This window comes from Tiliqua scincoides, chromosome 1, assembly GCF_035046505.1.
Source record: "Tiliqua scincoides isolate rTilSci1 chromosome 1, rTilSci1.hap2, whole genome shotgun sequence".
NCBI lineage: Eukaryota > Metazoa > Chordata > Lepidosauria > Squamata > Scincidae > Tiliqua > Tiliqua scincoides.
The window spans coordinates 257053661-257075861 of NC_089821.1; the positions used below are offsets into that span (position 1 = coordinate 257053661).

General features: G+C 42.6%; 1 protein-coding gene across 1 annotated transcript in view; it reads right to left on the reverse strand.

The window, feature by feature from the left end:
* Positions 1 to 389: 389 nt before the first annotated feature.
* Positions 390 to 22201, reverse strand: part of HHAT (hedgehog acyltransferase) — a 189751-nt gene continuing 167939 nt past the window's right edge. Inside the window, exon 11 of the mRNA XM_066611755.1 lies at positions 390 to 481. Within this exon, the coding sequence (XP_066467852.1) occupies positions 390 to 481 (92 nt within the window). The remainder of the gene's footprint in view (positions 482 to 22201) is intronic.

The following is a 22201-nucleotide window of genomic DNA, read 5'->3' on the forward strand; positions in this document are numbered from 1 at the left end:
AATAGAAAAGTATAAAGAAACATGTTAACAGTAGGACTCTCTCTCTCTCTCTCTCTCTCTCTCTCACACACACACACACACACACACACACACACACACACACACACACACACACACACACACTGTGGAATTCATACACCTCCAGCTATATCAGGCTACCTCAGGATATCTTGCTCACCCTGCACATGCCTGATCTTGTCTGATCTCGGAAGCTAAGCAGCGTCAGGCCTGGTTAGTACTTGGATGGGAGACCGCCAGGGAATACCGGGTGCTGTAGGCTTATACCATAGTCTTTCGAGACTGAAGGTTGCAACCATTGAGAGAAAGAAAAAATAATAATTCTTTGGTGCCTTCTTTGATGACTTAGATGGCATCCCTCTGGATAACTGCTAGTCCCTTGAGTATGTGAGTTGCCATTCAATTCCAACATGGGAATAGCAATATAAGAACCCAAAAACAGAGAGTGTTGCCCAGGGCCAGCCTGTGAACAGACAGAAGAGGTAGAGATTAGCCAAGTGCAGACTCAGATCATCTATGAATACTTGGAGCAAAACGCAGAGCTAGAACGTGCATAAACTGAGCCAGAGGACCAAGTTAGATGTTCAGTTTTATTCTGAACAACATTTAGCTTTCCCTCAATTCACCCATAAAACTCCCCTGCACCACCAAACATCAATGGGAACAAGAAATCTCTACCAAAAGGTGCTAAAATAGGTTTTACACATCCTGAACCCCACCTCCTCCTATTACATGTTTCTGTTGCTGCTTTGTTGCAAATTGCATCATTTTTATGAAATCAAGTTAATTCAATGTTGTATCAATTCCATTTGAAACGCCAGATCTGCAGAGGGTATATCTCAATATTCAGTGCAGCTGCCCAAAACAACACATATTTGTTCTGTACTGGTCATGATTCAGTGGTAGAACATATTATGCTTTTCCGCGTTAAAGGGATCTCAAGTAACAAGACCTGTACATAAATTCTGGGAGATTAACTGCCAGTCAAAGATGACAATAACGGGGTTAACAGACCAGTGGTCAGTCCTAGTAAATGGAAGCTTCACATGTTCACCTTCTGTTGTTGAGGCAACTCTGGCCTGATCCAGCAAGGCTACATACTTATGGTGAGCCTTTCCTTTTGGTGAGGCTTAGAAGATGGTCCTCCATTTGCAGTAATCAGCTGCTAGATTCTAGTTATCTTTGGCACAGTTTACATGTGAATATTCAGCATCCCTTGATGACTGCAGCATTGTGTGAATAAAGCAGAAGGCAAACCCTTCAGTCTAGCTGCTCAGCTTTCATCACAGACTGGAAACTGGGATGTGCAAAGCATGTCCAACACTGTCTGGTAACACCCCATCAGATGACAGGGTTAGGCCTATATATGCAACTGAATTGGCACATAAAGCTCAATCCATCAGGTGCTGCTGCTTCACAGCTTCAATTCATTTCAGAATTGACTTTAATAATCTTTCTTTTCCTGTATGGAGAACTTAAAAAAACAAAGCACAAAGTGCCATATGTATCGCATAACTTTCTCTTTGATCTTGGGCACCACCAGAAGTGCAGTTATTCTGTGGGAAAGTTCATCTGTGAGTCACATTCATGAGTGCCCACCCATGTGGGACTTGCAACCACAAGTTCCCACAAATCTGGGGGTTCTTTTGTGACAAAAGATCACTAGACCATCCTCCAGTGCTGTTACTAATGCCTTGCAGTTTTCCTACGCCTGCTCAAAGCAGCTCGCCCTTCTTAGGACAGAGAACTTCCTGTTTCAGGAATATCATGTGATTTACCACTCCAATATTTGCAGAGAAGTATTTTTCCCTTGTTCAGTTCTGTACTTTAACCAAGAATGAATTTCAAAAATTCAACTCCCCTCCCTGCTTCTGAGCATACATTGATTGCTGGTCACTCAGGACAAGCTATCCCAGTGGGAACCAGGGAGGGAAACCCACAAGCAACATGAGACTCAAATCAATTGGCATACAGCAAGTATACAATTCATTTTTGCTGAATCAAGTTTAGACAAGCATGTCCCTGGGTCCATCCCCATACTTCAAAGTTTGAGGACTGCAACAAGATTGAAGACGCTTTTCAACGGCAAACAGAGAGTGTGCGCAAAGGGAGGAAAGTGGGGCCAAAACTGCACACTCCATGTATTTGACTTTGTTTAAAAAAAATAAGGCTGTAATCCTAACCACACTTTCCTGAGAGTAAGCCCCATTGAACAAAATGGGACTTACTTCTGAGTAGACCTGCTTAGGATTGTGCCCTAAATGTTTCAAAGAAAAAGCTATGCCCTACGATGCCCTGCCTCAAATACCTACATACATAAAATGAATAAAAATATCTTATTGGGCAAATTATTCAAGGCCAGATGTGTAATGTTTTCCCCAGTAATCAGTCAGTGGGTGGAAAATTATTACTATTGCCTGGCTTCAGTTTGATGAATCTAACAAGAAGTGTGCAGCCCACAGGCAAATTAAACAACTGGCTGATCCAACTTTAATAGGGAAGTTCTTTGCCCATGTTCTGTTTTTTGATCAAGAAGGTAGAGTTCTTCTTGAACTCCTCAGGTGACCCACAAGTCAACTGATCGTGGGTCACCCAAGGGCAATCTACCCTGGCTGAAACTAGGGAAGGATACACAAGCAGGGTAGGTGGTGTGGCTGGATCTGTGTGATTTCTCCCCAAAAGATCAGAGAGACTCTCCACAGCTACTTCAGCAGCAAGGGGGTGGATTAATCAGTGGCTCAAATAAAGAGTTGGGTTTTTGAAACAAGACAATTTACTGCCATATTACCTGTTCACAAACATTCCAAAATAATTCTTCAAAAGTATGCTTACTGCATTTCAAGGCAACAACAGCTATTTACAAACGCACATAAAACAACTGCAGGCAAAGGGGTTCTCAGAAGAGGGTTGTGCAGCTTGTCAATGACATCACCACCTAGTGTTTGTGCCCTCCCCTCAACACATCAGCTTTCATCACACTAGTCTGCCTCTCCATGAAGGCACTCATCATGCACTGAGTGCCCTCAACAGTGCCAGCCAGCATCCTGGGTCCTGGGTGCTTTGCCCTGCCAAGATCTCAAGGCTTACTCCTGACAGGCTGCTGCCCTCTCTAAGTACATGCCCCATCCTGCAATCTCTCTCTCTCTCTCTTTCTTCCTGTTGCCCATTTCCCAGTTGCTTGCAACAGCTCCCTGGAGGACTTGAGCACTGCTGCTTCTGCCTATTCCTTAGGTGCTGCATCCTCTCCGCCTTCCTGCATGCATCAAGATCCCTCCAATAGCCCATGTCCTTCAGCTTCTCCAAAATGTAGTTGGAACAGTTGGAACAGTGGTGTCCTCCATCACAGGTTGATTGATTGATTGATTGAGAAACAGGTTGATTGTAATCAGTCAAATTCAACTAGAACTGCTTTCACATAGAAAAACCCTACTCACCACAAGCAATGCAGAGGAAATGACTTCCTTTTAATGCCGAAAATGAGGACAGCTTTGGCGAAGGAAGGCTTTGCTGGAAGACCGTCTAGAGCAGCCATTTTCAACCACTGTGCCAGGGCACACTGTTGTGATGCAAATGGTCTGCATGTGTGCCATGGGGGTTTGTGGGAGGGCCATTTAATAGTAGGGCCATTGAGAGATGTGAGCTCCTCACCAACAGCATGGTGTGCCTTGTCAAAGGTCCAAAAACTGATGGTGTGCCTTGATAATTTTAGTACCATGTCAGTGTGCTGCAAGACGTAAAAGGTTGAAAATCACTGGTCTAGAGTGCTGTTCCATCTCCTTTGAGGACTCTAAACACACAGATATTGACAACCACATTGGTTTTGCAACCATACATTCAAAACCTACATGGAAGATTTGGAAGATTTTTCAAATTGTAAAAATCCCTATTTAATAAGGGATTTAAATAAAGCCTGTCTGAGTAAACCGCCTTGAATAAAGTCTTGAATAAAGACCAAGAAAGGCGGTATATAAATACCTATTATTATTATTATTATTATTATTAACTCACAGACGAAAAAGTGAAAAGGTATTTGGCTTATTCCAGTAGTTCCCAAACCTTCTAGCCACTCTTTAAAGTGATTCTCTGTTGGGACCCACCTAGCTTTACATGACTAAACAAAATAAAAGTTTCACCGTACCAGCTGCTCAAGCCTCTGTTTTTATCTTGGTTACTCTGGCAGGACTGCCTTCTGGTGTGTTTGTTGAACTCCATGTTCATCAGATTGGGACCATTCTGGTGGCCTTGTGTTCCCCTTCACCTGACCTTCCATAAGCGCTGAGGTGCATTTGCCTACTCATGAGTAAACAGGCATGTGCGGCTCAGTTTGACTTTCCATAGGGCTCAATGCATTTTCCTTGTCAGCAATTAACTTGTCTGTTTCACAATCCCCAAACATCAGGTTGCAACCCTCTGGTGGATGGCGATCCACAGTTTGGGAACTGCTGGTTGATTCTATGGGGGAAAAAATCACAGATAAGGAAACCCATATGGGTTTTGCAACCATATGTGCAGTCATGCCACAGGAAATGCTAATTTCCCCATTAGTTTTTGCATATTTGGTCTGGACCTTAGTTAAACATTTATGCTTTTGGAAGAAATTAGACAACATTTTTAAAAGTTGGTGTCCTTTTTTTGAGCATTATTTGGTGTCAGTATCAAGATGAAGGACAATGAAAGGATGTGGAAAGAACATAACTCTTATTCCACAGCAACATAAATGTCTTTCCATTTAGAGTTTGCTTCAAATACATCATTACAGGTTTGGTTGCCCAGATTTGCAAGGACTAAATGTTTTAAGCAAGACCAGGGCACCCTTGAAATGACTGCTCTAAATGAATGGCTTGTGTGTTCTTATGATTTGATTACAGAAAAGGGTACACGATGACACACAGATTGTCATGGATACATTAATTCCTGGATAAATTAATCATTGTAAGTTGACTGTCACATACTCTCACCCCCACCAAAGTTTCTTCTGATCTTCCCATCAAACCTGAGAACAAAGAACTTGTTCCCACCTAGATGTCTAAAACAATCTTAATTTTAAAAAAAGGCAGCTATTAAGAAGTTAGGGAAATATGTATGTGAACACCAATTTAAAATTACAGTGTTATTATTTAGCATAGTTATACATTGCTTTGCAACAAAGAAGTTCACAAAATATGTGAGCTCCTTTGAGACTGGGAATCATTTCTTCATTCCTTTGCTATGTAAACAACTTTGAAAATTTTTGTTGGAAAGTTGTGTATATAACTATTATAAATCATAATAATGCTGAAATATTTAATTCATTTAATTCACTTCACTTTCACTTTGAAATGTTTTTTTCAGAGCAGCAACAGACTCCGGAAAAAAAAAACTAAGGACATGGACTTCTTGCAGCAAAACCCCTAAAAGAACTGAGAATTCACCCCAATCCTATGTAACAATAAGGCTCAGTCTCCATCTGGGACACAGCTTAATCTAGCAGGGCTAGGAAGTATGATTTTGATGTATATGAAGTATCTGAGCTGACACACATCATGGGACACTGTTGCCAACTCCAATATCAAGCACTTAATTGGGCATTTTAAAAATGTTAGGATGTTCTTAGTTACCTGTCATTTTTGTTTCTAAGGGGTTTAGTGCTGCTGCCCAGTGAGGTCTTTTTTCATTTGCCCTAAGAGGCTTTTTGGATCTGTTCTCCATTCTAGGTTTTCCAATACTGCCTTGCTGGTTGTCTGGAAACTTCTGCTGCCCACCTCACCACTTTGAAGGTTGTCGCCTTGCCAGTCAGCTGCTAAAGTAAGTAATCATTCTTTGGGTAGTTGTGTCCTCCAACTCACCCCTCAGTTTATCTATTAACCCCTTCGAGACTAGTGCTTTTTTAAATATTAGTCTGATGTGGTGCTGAGCCCTGCCCCCATATGCCACCATCACATGCAGTGGCTGGCCATGTGAATTATACTTTAATTACAGGCTGCCCTCATTATCCATGGGGGTTCTGTTGTAGGTACCCCCATGGATAAGGAAACCAGTGAATAAAGAAATCCATGGGTTTCAGGACCCTGAAATCCTCCACAGGTAAGGGAGGCCTGTGCTCCCCTCACCTCTAGAAGGTCCATGCAGGTCCTGTGGATCACCACAGGTTCGAGAACCTTCAGATACTGAAATCTGCAGATTCCAAATGTGTGGCTATTGTGGGCACACCTGTATAGTTAAAAAAAACCAAGATCTAAAACCAGGAACAAAACATGGTCTGATAGCCTAGTTTGTTTTAACTACAGCTAGTTAAACTACAACTCTTCAAGTTCATACATAAAGCACAAATGTGGTGCATTCTAAAAGGAAAGCAAAAACTTTCACTCTCCTCCACACAGGAGAGGGAAGGAAGCATTAAGCTCCTTTAACTAGATGTACCAGACTCTTCCATGAATCAACCTTCCTACTACACAATTCACATAATATGAGCTCTGACAACACCTTTTTATTCTCCAGTTCCATCAACCTTGTATAGCAATGCCACTTTTTCTTCTGAAGAAGTAAGCCTTCATAGTGCGGTTAACTGGGGGAAGTGTAGAAGTGGCACTGCTGGGAAGGAGAGTCATGACACTCATTAGAATGCAGTGGGTGATGGCCAAAGTACTCATGGCATTCTAATGAGCACTTCAAGTTTTCTTGCCCTGCAGCAACTACAGAGCAAATCTCTGCATGCTGCTTCATTATTTTTAACAGAATTTGGTCAGCTTTAAATACGTTTTGCTGAAAGTTAGCAGACAAACAAAGTTGTGCTCCTTGGGGTGTTTGGAGCTCCACAGCAGCATTCTGCATGATTACTTCACCATATCATTTGTTCCAGTAAAAGACAAGTGCATGAAAGATGGTCAAAAGGCTTATCCAGCTGCAGGCCAAAGAGATACAGAGACAAGTACAGCCTTACATCCCTAAGAGTCCCTTCACTCATTTATTGCATTATAGTCCCTAAGCTTGAAAATGTTAACTGATTAACAATTAAAGCTTTGGTCTGTTAATTAATGGAGGCTAATTTCGTTTAGTGAGCCTATGAATAAAAGGCCCATTTTTAAAATACTATTTTGTATCTGATGTTTCACTAGAACAGGAAATGAGTGTGAAGTTTGGAGAGTCTGGGGAGTGTCAAGGCTGAGAAGGGGCTGCACTGGCACAGCAGCAGCACCCCCAATATCCTCTCCTCCTTTCTGGCCTCTATCCACTTTCCCAGGTCCACTCAGACTTGCACCAGCAAAATTGCTAGTGCAGGTCCAAGGAGTCCCATTTGGACAGTGAAGGCAAGGGAACAAATGACCTCCAGGACTGCCCCTCTCCATGGGAGGCAGTGCACTCTCCGATAGTGTGGCTGAAAAAACTGGGCGGGGAGGGGCTTAGAAAGGATTGGCTGCCCAACTGAAATCCTATACTCACCTGGGAATGTCCCATTGAAATAAATATGGCTTACTTCTGAGTAAACATGTACAGGGTTGCATTGCAAGAGACTGAGCTACAAATCAGAATAGCGATAGTTCAAATGTCACCACTGCCATAAATTCATGCTTTTCCCAACCTCAATCCATCTGCAGTATGGAATAATAATACTTGCTTATCTTACAGGTGTGCAATAATGATAAGGTGGAAAGCATGCTGAACATTCAAGAGCACTATACAAATGCTAATTATTATTATTGGTTTATAGAAACATTAGCTGCTATTAATTTCTCATACTCAAAGGCCACCACAATCCATAAAGCCGCCCTGGGTCCCGTTAGGGAGAAGGGCGGGATAAAAATAAAGTTTTATTATTATTATTATTATTAAAGTTTGTACACTACATACTAGCACAACATACATACAAACAATAAAATGAGAAAATTCACAAATGATGGCCAGGTTAAGCAAGACCAGCTTATCATATGAAACTTCCTGTAAAAAGTCACATTGATGTCACCATTTTCCATATATGAATCAGCCCTCATTCCCTACCCAAAATTATATTTCTGCATGACACACTGCAGAAACCTCTTTGCTAAACCCAAAGCATCTATTTATGCTGCTGCTGCTGACTAAAGATGGCAGTTGGCTCCGGGTTTATTTTCTCATTTTAATGCTCCGCACAATATAGAAGGCAACTGTGCATCAAACTGTACATGTGATCAAAGGCGCGGCTGCCAGTGCCAGGGCTAAAAGCAGCCCAGTAATTGAAAACAACCATTTCCTGCAGTGAATCGATGTTGCAAAACTTGGAGCAGGCATTTTTTCCCCTCTTTGTGGCAGGCAATAGATCTTCAGCAGAGTTTAAACCAGCAAGCACATCAAAAAACAAAGCCAAGAAACCGGCAGTGTGAAATTCAGGACTCAGCTTGCCCCCAAATCGGTTTTGTGCTTTGTCAGAGGTTACGTTGCCAGGAGAAGATTTCTTTGAAGAACAATGGCTGCTGTCATTATTTTCTTTTCCTGACTTTAGAAGCATGTGCAATTTAATGCAAGATGGATTGCAGAGCTAGTGAAATGTGGACTGCATGGCTTAGTGGTTTCCATTAAAATTTCCACAGCTCTAAAGAGCTGCTTTGGCAGTTGATTCACCTATGAAGAGAAAAGTCCAATTCTTGACCAATGAGTGATCAATAACAGTTTTTTTGCAGACATAGACGGACCCCAGGAGGCCTGACAGGAGGCAGTGTGTAGATGGCTTCAAGCTCTGCTTCCTATGTGCCCATTTTATTTCATACAAAATGCAGAGCTACATCTAACTTCAGCTGTCAAGCAACTCTGATTAGCAGCCAGTCACCTGCTTGTTTTCCAGTGGCCAAAAGAAATCAGTAGTTTTCATCCACTTCATTTGCTTCTGACATTTTAAGTCTTAATTTGAGTTTAAACATTATCAATGTCAGAGCAAATGAGATCTGCAACACTGCACAGTCAGCAGCCCTAGTTTTGGGCATCATAAGAAGATACACTAACAGAACTGGAATGTTGCAGCTGCAACAGAAAGAGAGAACTAAACAAAACAAGAGCCTTGCAGCAAGGAGACCAACACGTAAAGTAAAAACAACATTTGCCAGCATACTTCAAGAGTCACAACTGACATAGAAACAAAGCATACTCAAGTCAGGTCCTGATTTTAGTCCACTTCTCCTCTCTAAGAAACACACTCACTGCAGAAGCAAACTAGTTTCTTGGGCAGAAAGTAGTCAGGGAAGGATGCTACATTTCATAACCAGGAACAGATCTGGGCTCCTGTACCTATATCTTAGGAGGGGAGGATTGAGAGCTGCTTCCCTGGAGGAAAAGTCATGTTGTAGTGCCTTGCCTCAAACCTGAACCCCACATGTCTCTGATGCTTATCTGGAGCTCTTATGTGAGTGAGCCGCCTCCTTTATTTCAGTGGAAGGAGTGGAGTCTTTAGACATGGACGGCAGGGCCTTTAAGTCCCCGCCAGCAGCGATGGATGAAAGAAATCGGCCTAGAAGGAAAAAAATCCTTTTTCACAGAACAAGCTTATTCCCAGGAGTGGCCCTCTGGATTTTAGTCAGGAGGGGTGTTAACTGAGTGTCCTTTTTAGACACACGTAAGATGCACACATGGGGGAAAACCAATTTGTATGCAGGGATCTTGTGCAGTGGCCAATGGCACAGCTATATAGTTCTGCAGGGAACGGAAAAGGGAGACTAAAGTGAAAGGTGCAACAAAAACAAATTTATTGTGGGAATAGTTAACAAAAATGGAGAAGGAGAAATTAAAAAAACAACAATAAAACAATAGCTAGCTAAGCTTGCCCACCAGCTGACTGTAAGCTAAAAAGGCCATAACGATCTCTGACAAGTCACTTGCTGCAAGACCCTAAGTCTAAGTAGTTGTTAGGAAGAGAAAAGGATGATGAGGTCCTTGGAAGGAGACATGGACAAGTAGTAGTGCAAATGTGAAGGGGGAAAGAAAGAAGAGGAAGAGAAGGGTCTCAGGGACATTAGGTGAGTTTCCCAGAGAGACCCGGGGTTTGGAAATGGAGATTTTAGGATGTCAGAAAGAAAGAAGAAGGGGAAAAATTGGAGAGATTAGTGGAAATGGAAACAAAAAAATTATGTGGTGCAGACCATAGGGAAAGACCATTCCCTATGGTGTGGACCACAGAATCATTTTCTTTTCCAGAACCGAAGGTGTGATGAGACCAGTCTTGAGACCAGTGTGATGACAGACAAGGAGTCTAGAGACAGGCCATGGAATCATCACACCCAGCTTGTGGTAGTGGGGTCTAATCTGTTCCCCCACTGAATAAACCTAACTAGAAATGCAGCTTCTTGATGGGATCCCACCCTGAGCTTCCAGTGGTGTGAGTAGTTGGAGTGACAGCTTGGGAGCTTGTTTGGGAAGGAGACCTCAGGTTGCTACTCTTTGATACCTCTGCCTTTTCTCTCCAACTCAACCCTTGCTAGTTACTGCCTGGAAACCTTGAACTCACTGTGGCTTGAACATGAAAACATGGGTTTCATTTTTAAAGGTTGTACAGCCATTTCATATTCTGAAAAACCTTATTTGCTTAACTTTTTAGCTATAGGCATTTTCCTCCAGGTTCTATCACTTTTATTGGGAATGAAATACTAAAAGCACAAAAGCAGATTACTGTTGAAACGTGTCTCTTCACTGTTCTGTCCTTTATAATGAAAATACTGCATTGCAAATATTGTTGTGTGAATATTACAGGCATCTACTGGACTGCAACAATGACATCACTGAAAAGACAAACCCCATCCCCACTTTCTCTTCTGCCAGCACCAGCTCCATTGTGACCTTTTTAAAAATGGTCCTTAAATTTGTTTTAATATTTAAAAACATATTTTGCATAGGAATACTCTCTGCATAAAGTGAAAAACTTGAACAGGTTTTTGCCCTCTTACACAGTAAAGGCCCATAATTTCTGAACAATGGCTCCATGATCTGAGTTTTCCTGTTCGAAGGATGCTGGTCTCCTCCACCTTCCAGCACTGGAACACAGACACGGCTTGTTTGGGTGCTTATTTCTGTAAAAAGGTGAACAGACTTTCCCTGGCAACAAGGCAATTCACCACCTGCACCTGTTCCATCCCCTTTCCATGGAACAGGTGCAGATGGTGAATTACATTGGAAGAGGGAATTGTCGTCGCACAGTCACTACACGGTTGAGACCAGTGTGATGACTGTACTAAGAGGAAAACTACTGCCTTCATCTCTTTTAAAAATTTCATCTGCACATGTTTCAGGATAAATGCTGCAGAAAGGATTGCTGCCATGAGCCAGGTCTGTGCAGCACAGCTACAGCACACTGGACCACTTCTTAGCTTCTATCAATTTTTCAGACATTCAAAGGAGATGCCAGAGTGGTTGGGTCTGCCAATTACTACATCCAAGTGATCTCCTTTCTAATATACATGGATGTGCAATATCCATAAACATTTAAACCTGCAGGCAGCTGCATCTGTATACGTGTTCATTTTCATTCAGTTTAGCTACTACAATCATTTGATTTGATGGTTTATCAGAAGCTTGGCTTGTAATCAAATGTGTTCCTTGTTTTTCATAAACCTTACAGCCCAATTCTATGCTTCCCTCCACCCTCTCCTCCCCGCTGGTGAAGCCACACCAAAAAGGCATGTGCTGTATCCAGCAGGGGCAGTGGATGGAGCAAGAGACTTAGGGCCAAATTCTATCCAATTTTCCAGCGCTGGTGCACCTGTGCCAACAGGGAATGCACTGCATCCTGCAGGAAAGGGGTTGTCACGAAGGCCTCCTCCAGGTAATGTTTGTTCCCTTTCTTTGGGACTGCATTGCGGCTGCACCACCATTGGAAAGTTGGATAGGACTGAGCCCTTAATCCCCATTCTCCTCTATAAGCCTCCTGCACTACAATGGGTCTACTTGGACCTGCACCAGTTATTTTGCTGGTGCAAGTCTGACAGAGAGGCAGGGAGGCCACTACCGCCAGATCTACCCCCTTCTGCAGCCCTCCTGCCCCCTATTCCTTCCTCCGCCCCACTCAGTTTCACCTCCATCCTGCCCTCTCATCCCTCGCCACCTTACCTTCCTCAGTGGGTAATTGGTGCTTCATATATGCACACAGGAAGGCTCTGGCCTTCCCACTGGCATTCCAGCAGCACTCTATTCAGCATGCTTCATGGCACTATTTCGGCTGCTGCTGCCAGTGGAAAGCATGTTTCTTTGAAGGCAAGGCCCAACTGGGCTGTTATATTTTACTTGAACCAAGAGTTGGAAGTAGTGCTACCATAGTTATAAATATGGCCAAATACCAACTTCCAGCAAACTTAAATAAGAACGTTCATATTTATTACATTACCTACTTCAATCTTTTAGCCATTAGAGTTGCAGTTTAAGTCAGATTTGTCCTATAGTTATTCCATAAAAATTCTGCACAAAACTCATTTGCATTTTCACAGACCTCAAGAACACCTTTTAATACATTTGGAGTGAAAGTGCCTAAGACAGCCAATTATTTCCTGCAGTATTTGTATTCCTGTGCAAACTGGTGTCACCAAAGACCTTTCCATCAATCATCCCTCATACATTCTAATACCCTTAAGTGTTGAACACTTTGTTGCATGATTCAGTATAAATACAAAATCAATGTAATTTTCCTCGATAATGACTGGATCTCTCTCTTTCAGCAATCAGCACTGTTCGTTTGTCTGAAGTCCTTACAATTTAATGTACTACCATGCATGAAACTGGATTGTCACAACAGATTTAGAGAGAATGCAGAGTTCTAGCATTTCATTATGATGAGCTGGAGCCTCTCAGAGCATCCTTTTTGTCTGAGGCCTTGAGAACTGTGATTATAAGCAGCCCTGGCAACCAGAAAATATTAAATAAAAACTGCAACTTGCCAATTTTACGACTGGAATGTCAAATTTCAGAGACTGCTTAGTGAAACCACTACACTGAGGTGAATTTATGTCAACCTGATTGGATTATATTGGGATGAAAGAATGGAAATCAGCTGGAATACGGTAAAAGCATTCTTCTACTCAAAGGTGCACTGGAAGGCAGCTCCCTCTCCACACCCAGCTTATAGAAATGCTCGGCTATAATCTGTATCTGTTAGTTGCATGCATTTCAGTATGCAGTAGTAAAAGCTATCAGGCTACTGTTTCTAGGTCTCTGTTTCCCTGAGAAGTATAAGATTCCAGGACACCTGTATTTCTCTTATATCTGTTCACTTACATAGTGTTACTAAAATAATACTCTGCTTTTCCATGCCAACACATATGCTCAAGCAGGCTTTCATAAAACAACAGTCCACCAACAGCTGAGTATTAAAAAGGAAAATGTATATATTTTATATAAATCAATTTATATTTGTTTTTATGCACGCATACAAATAGAAAGGAAAAAAACTCTTAGAACAAAACATCACCACTAAGCAAAGCACAGCTGAAAAACCCACCAGAGAGCCACCAGTCATCACAATCTGATTGAAGACCTGCTGACATCAGCCAGGTCTTCAAAAAACAATGAAAAGTGGGCAGATAGGAGATAAAACAAACCTCCCAGTTTGTTCTCCCATATCTCCCAGGTGTACAGTTTGGGGGCCACTGTGAAGAAGAGGCACCATGCAGCCCAGACAACTGTGCCTTCTGCCATGTCCCCCTCTAATCATTCCCCTTTGCCCATCTGTCACTCTTCCTGGTTTTTGACCCTGATTGGGTGAAAAGTGCAGGCATCAAGCACCTGGCCCTTTACACCTCTTCCCACATAAGAAGAAGAGCCCCACATAAGAACATAAGAACAGCCCCACTGGATCAGGACATAGGCCCATCTAGTCCAACTTCCTGTATCTCACAGTGGCCCACCAAATGCCCCAGGGAGCACACCAGATAACAAGAGACCTCATCCTGGTGCCCTCCCTTGCATTGGCATTCTGACATAGCCCATTTCTAAAATCAGGAGGTTGCACATACACATCATGGCTTGTAACCTGTAATGGATTTTTCCTCCAGAAACTTGTCCAATCCCCTTTTAAAGGCATCCAGGCCAGATGCCGTCACCACATCCTGTGGCAATGAGTTCCACAGACCAACCACACGCTGAGTAAAGAAATATTTTCTTTTGTCTGTTCTAACTCTCCCAACACTCAATTTTAGTGGATGTCCTCTGGTTCTGGTGTTATGTGAGAGTGTAAAGATCATCTCTCTATCCACTTTATCCTTCCCATGCATAATTTTGTATGTTTCAATCATGTCCCCCCTCAGGCGTCACTTTTCTAGACAAACGCCGTAGCCTTTCCTCATAAGGAAAGTGCCCCAGCCCAGTAATCATCTTAGTCACTCTCTTTTGCACCTTTTCCATTTCCACTATATCCTTTTTGAGATGTGGTGACCAGAACTGGACACAATACTCCAGGTGTGGCCTTACCATAGATCTGTATGACTGTCAATGACTTTCCACTAGGCAGCCTTCAAGGGATTGGGAAGCTTGCCTCTGTGGTACAAAGTCTAGTTTCAGCCTGAGTGAGAGAAATGCAGAAGGTCACCCCATGAGCTTTGCAGATGTGCAGGGATTTGAACATTAGCTTCCTACAAAGCTAGCACTGTGGCCCATACATCACACTGACTTTTAATAAAAGTACTTAGTACATTTCGTAAGTGCTTAAAGTGCTTTATATTGACTTGAGTCAATACAAAGTGTCACATGATACAAAGAAAGCACTTGAAAGTCCCTTCCTTGACTGATTGTGTGGGAGGGAAGCTGAATGTGGTTATACAGTGATGAAACGGCACATGCTTAAATGAGTCTTTATTACTGAGCGATCTGCTTCAAGGGGTGAGCACTGGCTTCAAGGATACCTTCCTCATACATACTAGCATACCCGCTTGCCTCTAAGCTTCAAGATCTAGTTGCACAGCACAATTGCTGAGATCCTGAGGAATTTTTCTAGGCCAAGAGGATCATGGACTGTTATGACAAACTTTCCAATTAGTTACCCTTATGGTACAACAAGAAGGGAACCAGTGCTAACCCCCAGAGTTTTGGGTATGAATCTTGCAAGTCTGACATTCAGCATACATACAGAACATACTAATTCCTTACATGGAAAAGGTGGGTAGAGAAGAGCATGATGGGAGCTGGACAGGAGAGATCATTCTGAGTGCCATTCAAGAAGCTTTCTGGACCTTCAGCGAAATGGCCTTGTCACAGTGCAACCCTATGCTCTTGATAAATAATTTAAAGAAAACAGCTACAATGAGATCGCCAGAAGAGGCAGGATGGACTGGCGTTAGTGTTTCTTGCATGAAATACCTCTGTAGCTGTACTGATGCTGCTCAATATATGTGCTGTTGCACCTATGTATAGCTTCTGGACTGGGATGTAAAAACATGGAGGCACCAGGTTCAAGTTCTCCACAGCAGTTAGTGAATGTACACATATATCCAACAGCACAGCAATTAATTTTTAAAAGGCCAGATTTTGTCATGACAGGCCTACAGGTGTGCTGCGTGCATCCAAAATACCAAATGTGCTTAACAGTGAAAAATATATACACAGGCACACAAGGAAGAGCAGAGGAAACATCCACTTTGCTTTTCCCTTGTCACACTTGTCGTAAGAGGCGACTAAACAGCCACTGGGTAGATGGGACTCGTCAGCCTGGGAAGGCAGCTCATCTGAGAGAAGGAAAACTCTGATCCCAAACCTCCACTGCCTTGTGGCTACATCCAGTTATGGAAAAGGCTTCAGGAGTCAACCTCGAGGCAAAATCCGGAGCCGGAGTCCCTGAGGCAGTTCATGGCTGAACACAGTCACGTTCTGGCAACTCCTGCGACACCGCTGGAACCAACCGTATTGGCTTCTGCCTTTCCATTGGACCATTTCAGCGACGCGGAGAGGGGGTATTTGCTGCATGGGTAACAGCCTATCCTCCATACCTACTTTACCCAGGCTTCGCGCACTGGAGAGGACACTCTGTTCCAGAACCACCATTCAGAGCGTGACACCATAGTCTTCCGAGACTGAAGGATGCCAACAAAATCTGTCACATTAACAATACTGATTATATATGCAAGTGGGTTTTAATATGTGCAAACCAAAAAGAATAACTTGTAATTACTTTAATTAGTTTTCCTTCCAAACTACCTATAAAAATGATGAATGAAAACAGCAACACTGATTTGCATATATTTGCCTCTTGGTGGGTTCCCTTGACCCTCCTCCTTACCTCTGTGGCATGAAACAGACAGACTGTCCTCCATAAAGCTCCCATCTTTCTGTGTCAATGACAGGGATATTATGTTGATGGTGAAAAAGGCAAGATTAATTAGGGGTTGAGGCTATTCCCATTTCTGCATCTGCTGTTCATGTACATATGCTGATAACTGAATGGAAAAATACCCTTTTTGAAGATTTAGGCAATGTAACGCCCTTGGAATGTCCCTGTGCGCATAATGTGGCATCAAACTGATATATTGCTACGAGTAAAATGGCCAGGCTGACTTATATTGGTCTTGCATTGTTTGAAATAGGATGCCTAAGATGAAATTTCTGAGACGGGCAGCAACTGCACTGGTCTGTGGATCAGGGGAAGTCTAGTTTTTGATGGGCATATGCTGGGTAAATCATTGTTCATTTTGTTGTAAATAAATGCTTATAAGAAGAACAAAGACATATATTTAAACTGTGGCAACTACAATTTCTAGGCCTTTTGGATATAGGAGAAAATGATATTGATGGACACAGTTGTGATTACTTAAAGAGCAAATACACCAATTTATTTAAAAATGTGTATTTCATCTTTTCCCTCTCACAAGGGATGCACTCAAGACGGCTGACAACATGTTGAAAGAACATGATAAACTACAATAAAAATAAATTTGAATTTAACAAAGAGACAACATTAAAGAATGCTGGAAAATTTGGGCTGGGTGGGGTGGGGGGAGGAATTCTTTTCCTCTCCCCCACCCTTACCCCATTTCCACATGATGTGGCAGCCACACCAATTTGTCTTAGTGAATATAGAATTTTCTCTCTTCTCCATTTCTTGTTCCTCTGCACTAGTTAAAATTTCTAAACAGTCTTCAAGGACAGCTACGGCATGCGGACCACCACCCAAACTCATTCAGCCCACGTGGAGCTCGGCATGGGAGGAAAACCACTTGCCCAATTTGCTGTATGCCTGACAGGGGCTGGTGGAACCACCCACCCTGTGCTCTTCCAGACACCTGAGCCTGGGCAGGTAACTCCACCATTCCCCATCTGATATGCAGTGAATTGCGTGTGAGGTAGCCAAGCCCTGTGTAGTTGCTTCTGGGAACATGGCAACTCGGAATTTTGGCGGAGACATGATTACAACATCGCTTTACATCCTGCCCCCTTTCCCCTAAAAGTTGCTAACCCCTGCCCAAACCCTTCCTTAAACATTGCTAAAATGTTCCCTAATTTTGATACCTGCAAATTGGGCCAACTCATTTTAGTCCTACTGATGAACATATCAAGCTGCCTTACACGGACTCTGACCATTAGTCCTTCTAGCTCTGTATAGTCTACTCGGACTGACAGTGGCTCTTCAGTGTTGTGGGTCTTTCCTAGCCCAACCTGGAGATGCCAGGGACTGTACCTGTGACCTTCTGTAAGAGTTGTGATCTTCCATTGAGCTACAGCTTCATCCCTGAGATGTTACAGCACAGTAATATATAGGCCACATTACACCAAATAACTTTGACAAAGAGTTATTAGTGTTTTGTTCATCAGGTTCAAGTGGGAAATGAAGCGGATACACTATTATCTGGAATTCTGTGTACCTTAATCTCTGAGATGATTCATATCAACAACACACAAATACCATTTCCACATACCAACCATGCCCATAAGTGGAAGGAGCAGATGATCTTGTTTAAATAAGAGGTTGCTTGCTGTCTATCTACAGGAGATGCACTGAAAATACATCTAACTTTTTATTTTATGAGAATTATGCACAGTATTCACCTATACTGCAAGACAGATACATTTTTATAGGCGTTTTTTAAAAGACTGCATGGCAGCTTCTTATGAGAGGTAGATAGTATAATCTTGTTCCTCCCAAAACACATCTGCATGGTGGAACAACAACCCAAATTTGGCTCTGAGTGCACGTTTCTCCTGGAAAAAAACTAAGCCTTTCTGTAAGTATCCTGAAAGCCTGGGCTATTCACATATTTCATGCAATACTGCTGTTCCAGAAGAGGCCAAAGGATTCTTTACAATGATGCGTACAGAGATTTGACCATAGCCAGATAAATACATCCCATTTATCCTTATTGCTCCCTTAAGAAGTGCTTACACTAGGAAAAGCAGACATTGAAGAAACAGAAAGGGGAGGCTCTCACCAGACACAGAGGGAGACACAGAGATGCTTCCCAGGAGCAGCTTCTCTCACAGCCAGCTGCTAAGTGCCTCATGACTGCAGCCAAGACATGGCTCCAGCTCATCAATTAACACCTGCTCTCCTCAGCTTTCTGGATCTGAAACATTGAGGCACCTGCTTCAGCAGTATTAGCAATGACTCAGCATTACCTCCCACCAGCTCAATCCACAGCAGCATGTCGGAACCCATCACGTCCATTACCTTATGCAACAAAACAATCAGGCATGTCCTGTAGTATTTGTACCACATTTCAAAGCTGTCTGCAAAAGCCGCAATACAGTGTTATTGCACTTGGATGAACAAATCTAGGCAGGATGAAAAATCAGTACTGGAATTTCTGACAGAGATTCAGCAAGGGGTAAATCAAATATGTAACCAGATGCAAGAGAGGGCCATGCTCCTGTACTTCCTGTAGCAGAGAGGCCATTTCAGCCAGGTATATGAATAGTGCAGCAGGGACAAGAAAAGTTTCACCAGTCAAAATTTTCTCTTTTAATGAGAGAATTACCTTACTGCAGTTCCTTTGGAGTAGTAGTAAATGGCCACTCTGGGGTCTTTTTAAAATAAACTATTTTAATAGGCTAGCATACCTAACTTTTTTTTTTATCACCTTTACTATAATTCATCAGTAGTAATTAGCTCTTTTAAAAGGACCACTCCATAAATGACTAAGGGCCCAATCCTATCCAACTTTCTGGCACCGGTGCAGTCACAATGCAGCCCCGAGGTAAGGGAACAAATATTCCCATACCTTGAGGAGGCCTCTGTGACTTCCTCCCCAACACAGGAAGCAGCACATGGCCCATTGGCATGGTTGCACCAGCACTGGAAAGTTGGATAGGATTGGGCCCTAATATGATAAAAATTCATCCTGAAAACAATATTAAAATTTCCTACATGTAAATTATATATTTTTAAAGATTTTCCTCAGAAAGATGCCATTGCATTGCCATTTTGTAATAGTTCTCTCTTAAATTCAGGCGTATTATGACATAATTCTTCGGTGAATAGCATGAATTATACTTACTATGGACTGTTTGCTGTAGGTCTTTTCCTTAAGCTTACTTGGTTTTCGATAAACATCTTAGACACAATTTTTTTTTGTCTAATACCATAACTAATTTCTGAAAATCTACTGCATCTCCAGAAACATTACAGTTCTTCTTCCATTTAACCAAAAATATCTGGTTGGAATGCACCAGCTTTTAATAGCAGACAGAATTTCTGCATGGCTGAATCTAATTTGACTGTATTATATTGTATTGGCAACCTTCAGTCTCAAAAGACTATGGTATCGCGCTCTGAAAGGTGGTTCTGGCACAGCGTCTAGTGTGGCTGAAAAGGCCAATCCGGGAGTGACAATCCCTTCCACACCGGGAGCAAGTGCAGTCTGTCCCTGGTCTGTCTCCCTGGCTATGGGCCTTCCTTCTTTGCCTCTTTGCCTCAGACTGCTGGCAAAGTGTCTCTTCAAACTGGGAAAGGCCATGCTGCACAGCCTGCCTCCAAGAGGACCACTCAGAGGCCAGGGTTTCCCACTTGTTGAGGTCCAACCCTAAGGCCTTCAGATCCCTCTTGCAGATGTATCGCAGCTGTGGTCTACCTGTAGGGCGCTTTCCTTGCACGAGTTCTCCATAAAGATCCTTTGGGATAATGATTGCTGAAAAAAAGAAAATTCTTTCTTCTGTGCAAGCATTAAAGGATATAGAAGGCCTGTCCTCTTTTGCATTTGGCCACTTTATGCTGACTAGTCCATAAATTTTATGAAGTGACCATAATGTTTAGCACACCAGCGGCTATAACTGAAAATCTGTTTGAGAGAGCAGCTTGGTATCCGTCACCTCCTTTTAGTGATAAAATTATTTGACAGGGGAAAATGCTTAACACAATTATGCCTAAAATGTTGGTGTTTATTAATTTGCAGCTGCACAACCATTTTACCAACCATTTTACCCAAACAGAATTTTTTCCTCCTTCCTTCACATTCAGAAAACTGCTTGAAGCCAATACAACAAAACTGAAAGGATAAATTCCATCAAGTTTAATGGCTTGCACACTGTGCTGATGAAGTCCTGAATGGTCTCCTGGGGTCAGCCCATTGTTTAATATTAATTACTGAGCATTACAAAATGAACTGAATGGAAGTTATTTGGTCACAAGGTCTCCTGGCTTTCAGAGAATGCTGAGAGGCAAAAATACAAAAGGTTTTCATATTGTCAGTTCACCCATTCACTATGACAAAACCAAGCTTTGTTGCTTTCAGTTTTTTTGTCATGGCAATAATCCGCCTACTTTTAATAAATGTTGAGTACACTGCACTCTACAGCATTGTATAGGTTATTTATAAGGGTATTCCCAATTATGCCAAGAACTTTTCCTTCTGACCTCATTTAAGCCGGCAGTCACTGCAAAATCACATTTTACACAGATGAATTCAGTGCCATTTGAAAACTTGCTTCCAGCCTTTTCATTATTAGTTCATCTAATACATCTAGCATCTCACTTTATGATTAGGTTCAAACATGAAGTTCCAAATACACAAATACCACACTACCAAGAAAGCTGTAGTTTGGTACACATATAGCCAGAGGTGTCACAACCTGCCCTGGCACCTGGAGCAGTGACGTCACACTGTCATGCCCCAGTGCCCGCAGGCAGTGATGTCACAACATTGCATGATATCATTTCTGGGCTCTCCCTAGAGAAGGCAGCACTGGCTGCATGCGTAGCTGCTGCTCCTCCTTCAGGAAGAGGCCAGAGGAGACTGCCTTTGCACCGCAAGCAAGCTAGAGGAGGGAGCGGGTGCTGTGGCCACTTCACGTGGCCCATTGCTTCTCCTCTGGAGGCTAGGAGCAGGAAGTGGCTACAGTGTCCTCTGTAAGTAGGGCAGAGCCTGGGGCCAGTCTTGCACTCCCCCTTGGTGGAGAGCCTGGAGCAGGTGCCCCACAGGCTCCACCCTAGTTATGGCTCTGCATATAGCCTAAATTAGATTACTTGAAAAGTCTGGAAATGGGACATGAGCATACAAATATACATACTCCATATTGAGGCAGATCATTGAGCAATCTAGATCAGTAACAGCAGCTCTTGAGCGTTTCTGATGGCCAGAAACCAACCCTGAAATCTTCTGGACACAAAACATGTGCTTTGCCAATGAGCTACAGAAGTCTCTCATCTTTACATCATTTAACACTGAAGTCTTAAGACATAATTTTATCTTTGAGGTCCACGCACTAGCACAGTAAAAACAAACACCACATGGGGCTAGATGCTGGACTGCTGAAGTTCTGTCCCCCCCCCCATACACTTCATGTAGGGATTTTCAGAAGTAATAAGTGATCCATGCAGAAAGTTATCTAGTTTACCACTGCACACATGTGCTTGTGCGCACATGCAACCTAAAACAATTCAGGTCCCATATGGACTCATAAGGAAACTTTCAGTGGATTTTCATGCAAATTGACTACATTAAGGAGCATGAAGCAGCCCTCTGTGAGATAAATGGTCCCTTTAAAAGATGAGGATCTTGATTTAAGGGGAAAATCCCAATTATTCTGGGTTCCTAGCTGTAATCACAAATTTACAGATGACACTACACTGAGAGAAATAGCTAACACTGCAGAAGAAAGTAGATGCATTCAGGAGGAGCTGACAGACTGAAATACTAAGCTGAAACGAACAACATAGAGCTCAACTGGGAGAAATGCAAGGTTCTGCACTTAGGTGAAAAAAATCAGGCACCCCAGCTTAGGCAGTACATCATGTGAAAAGGGTCAACTTCATGTTGCAGTGGATCTGGATCACAAGCTGAAC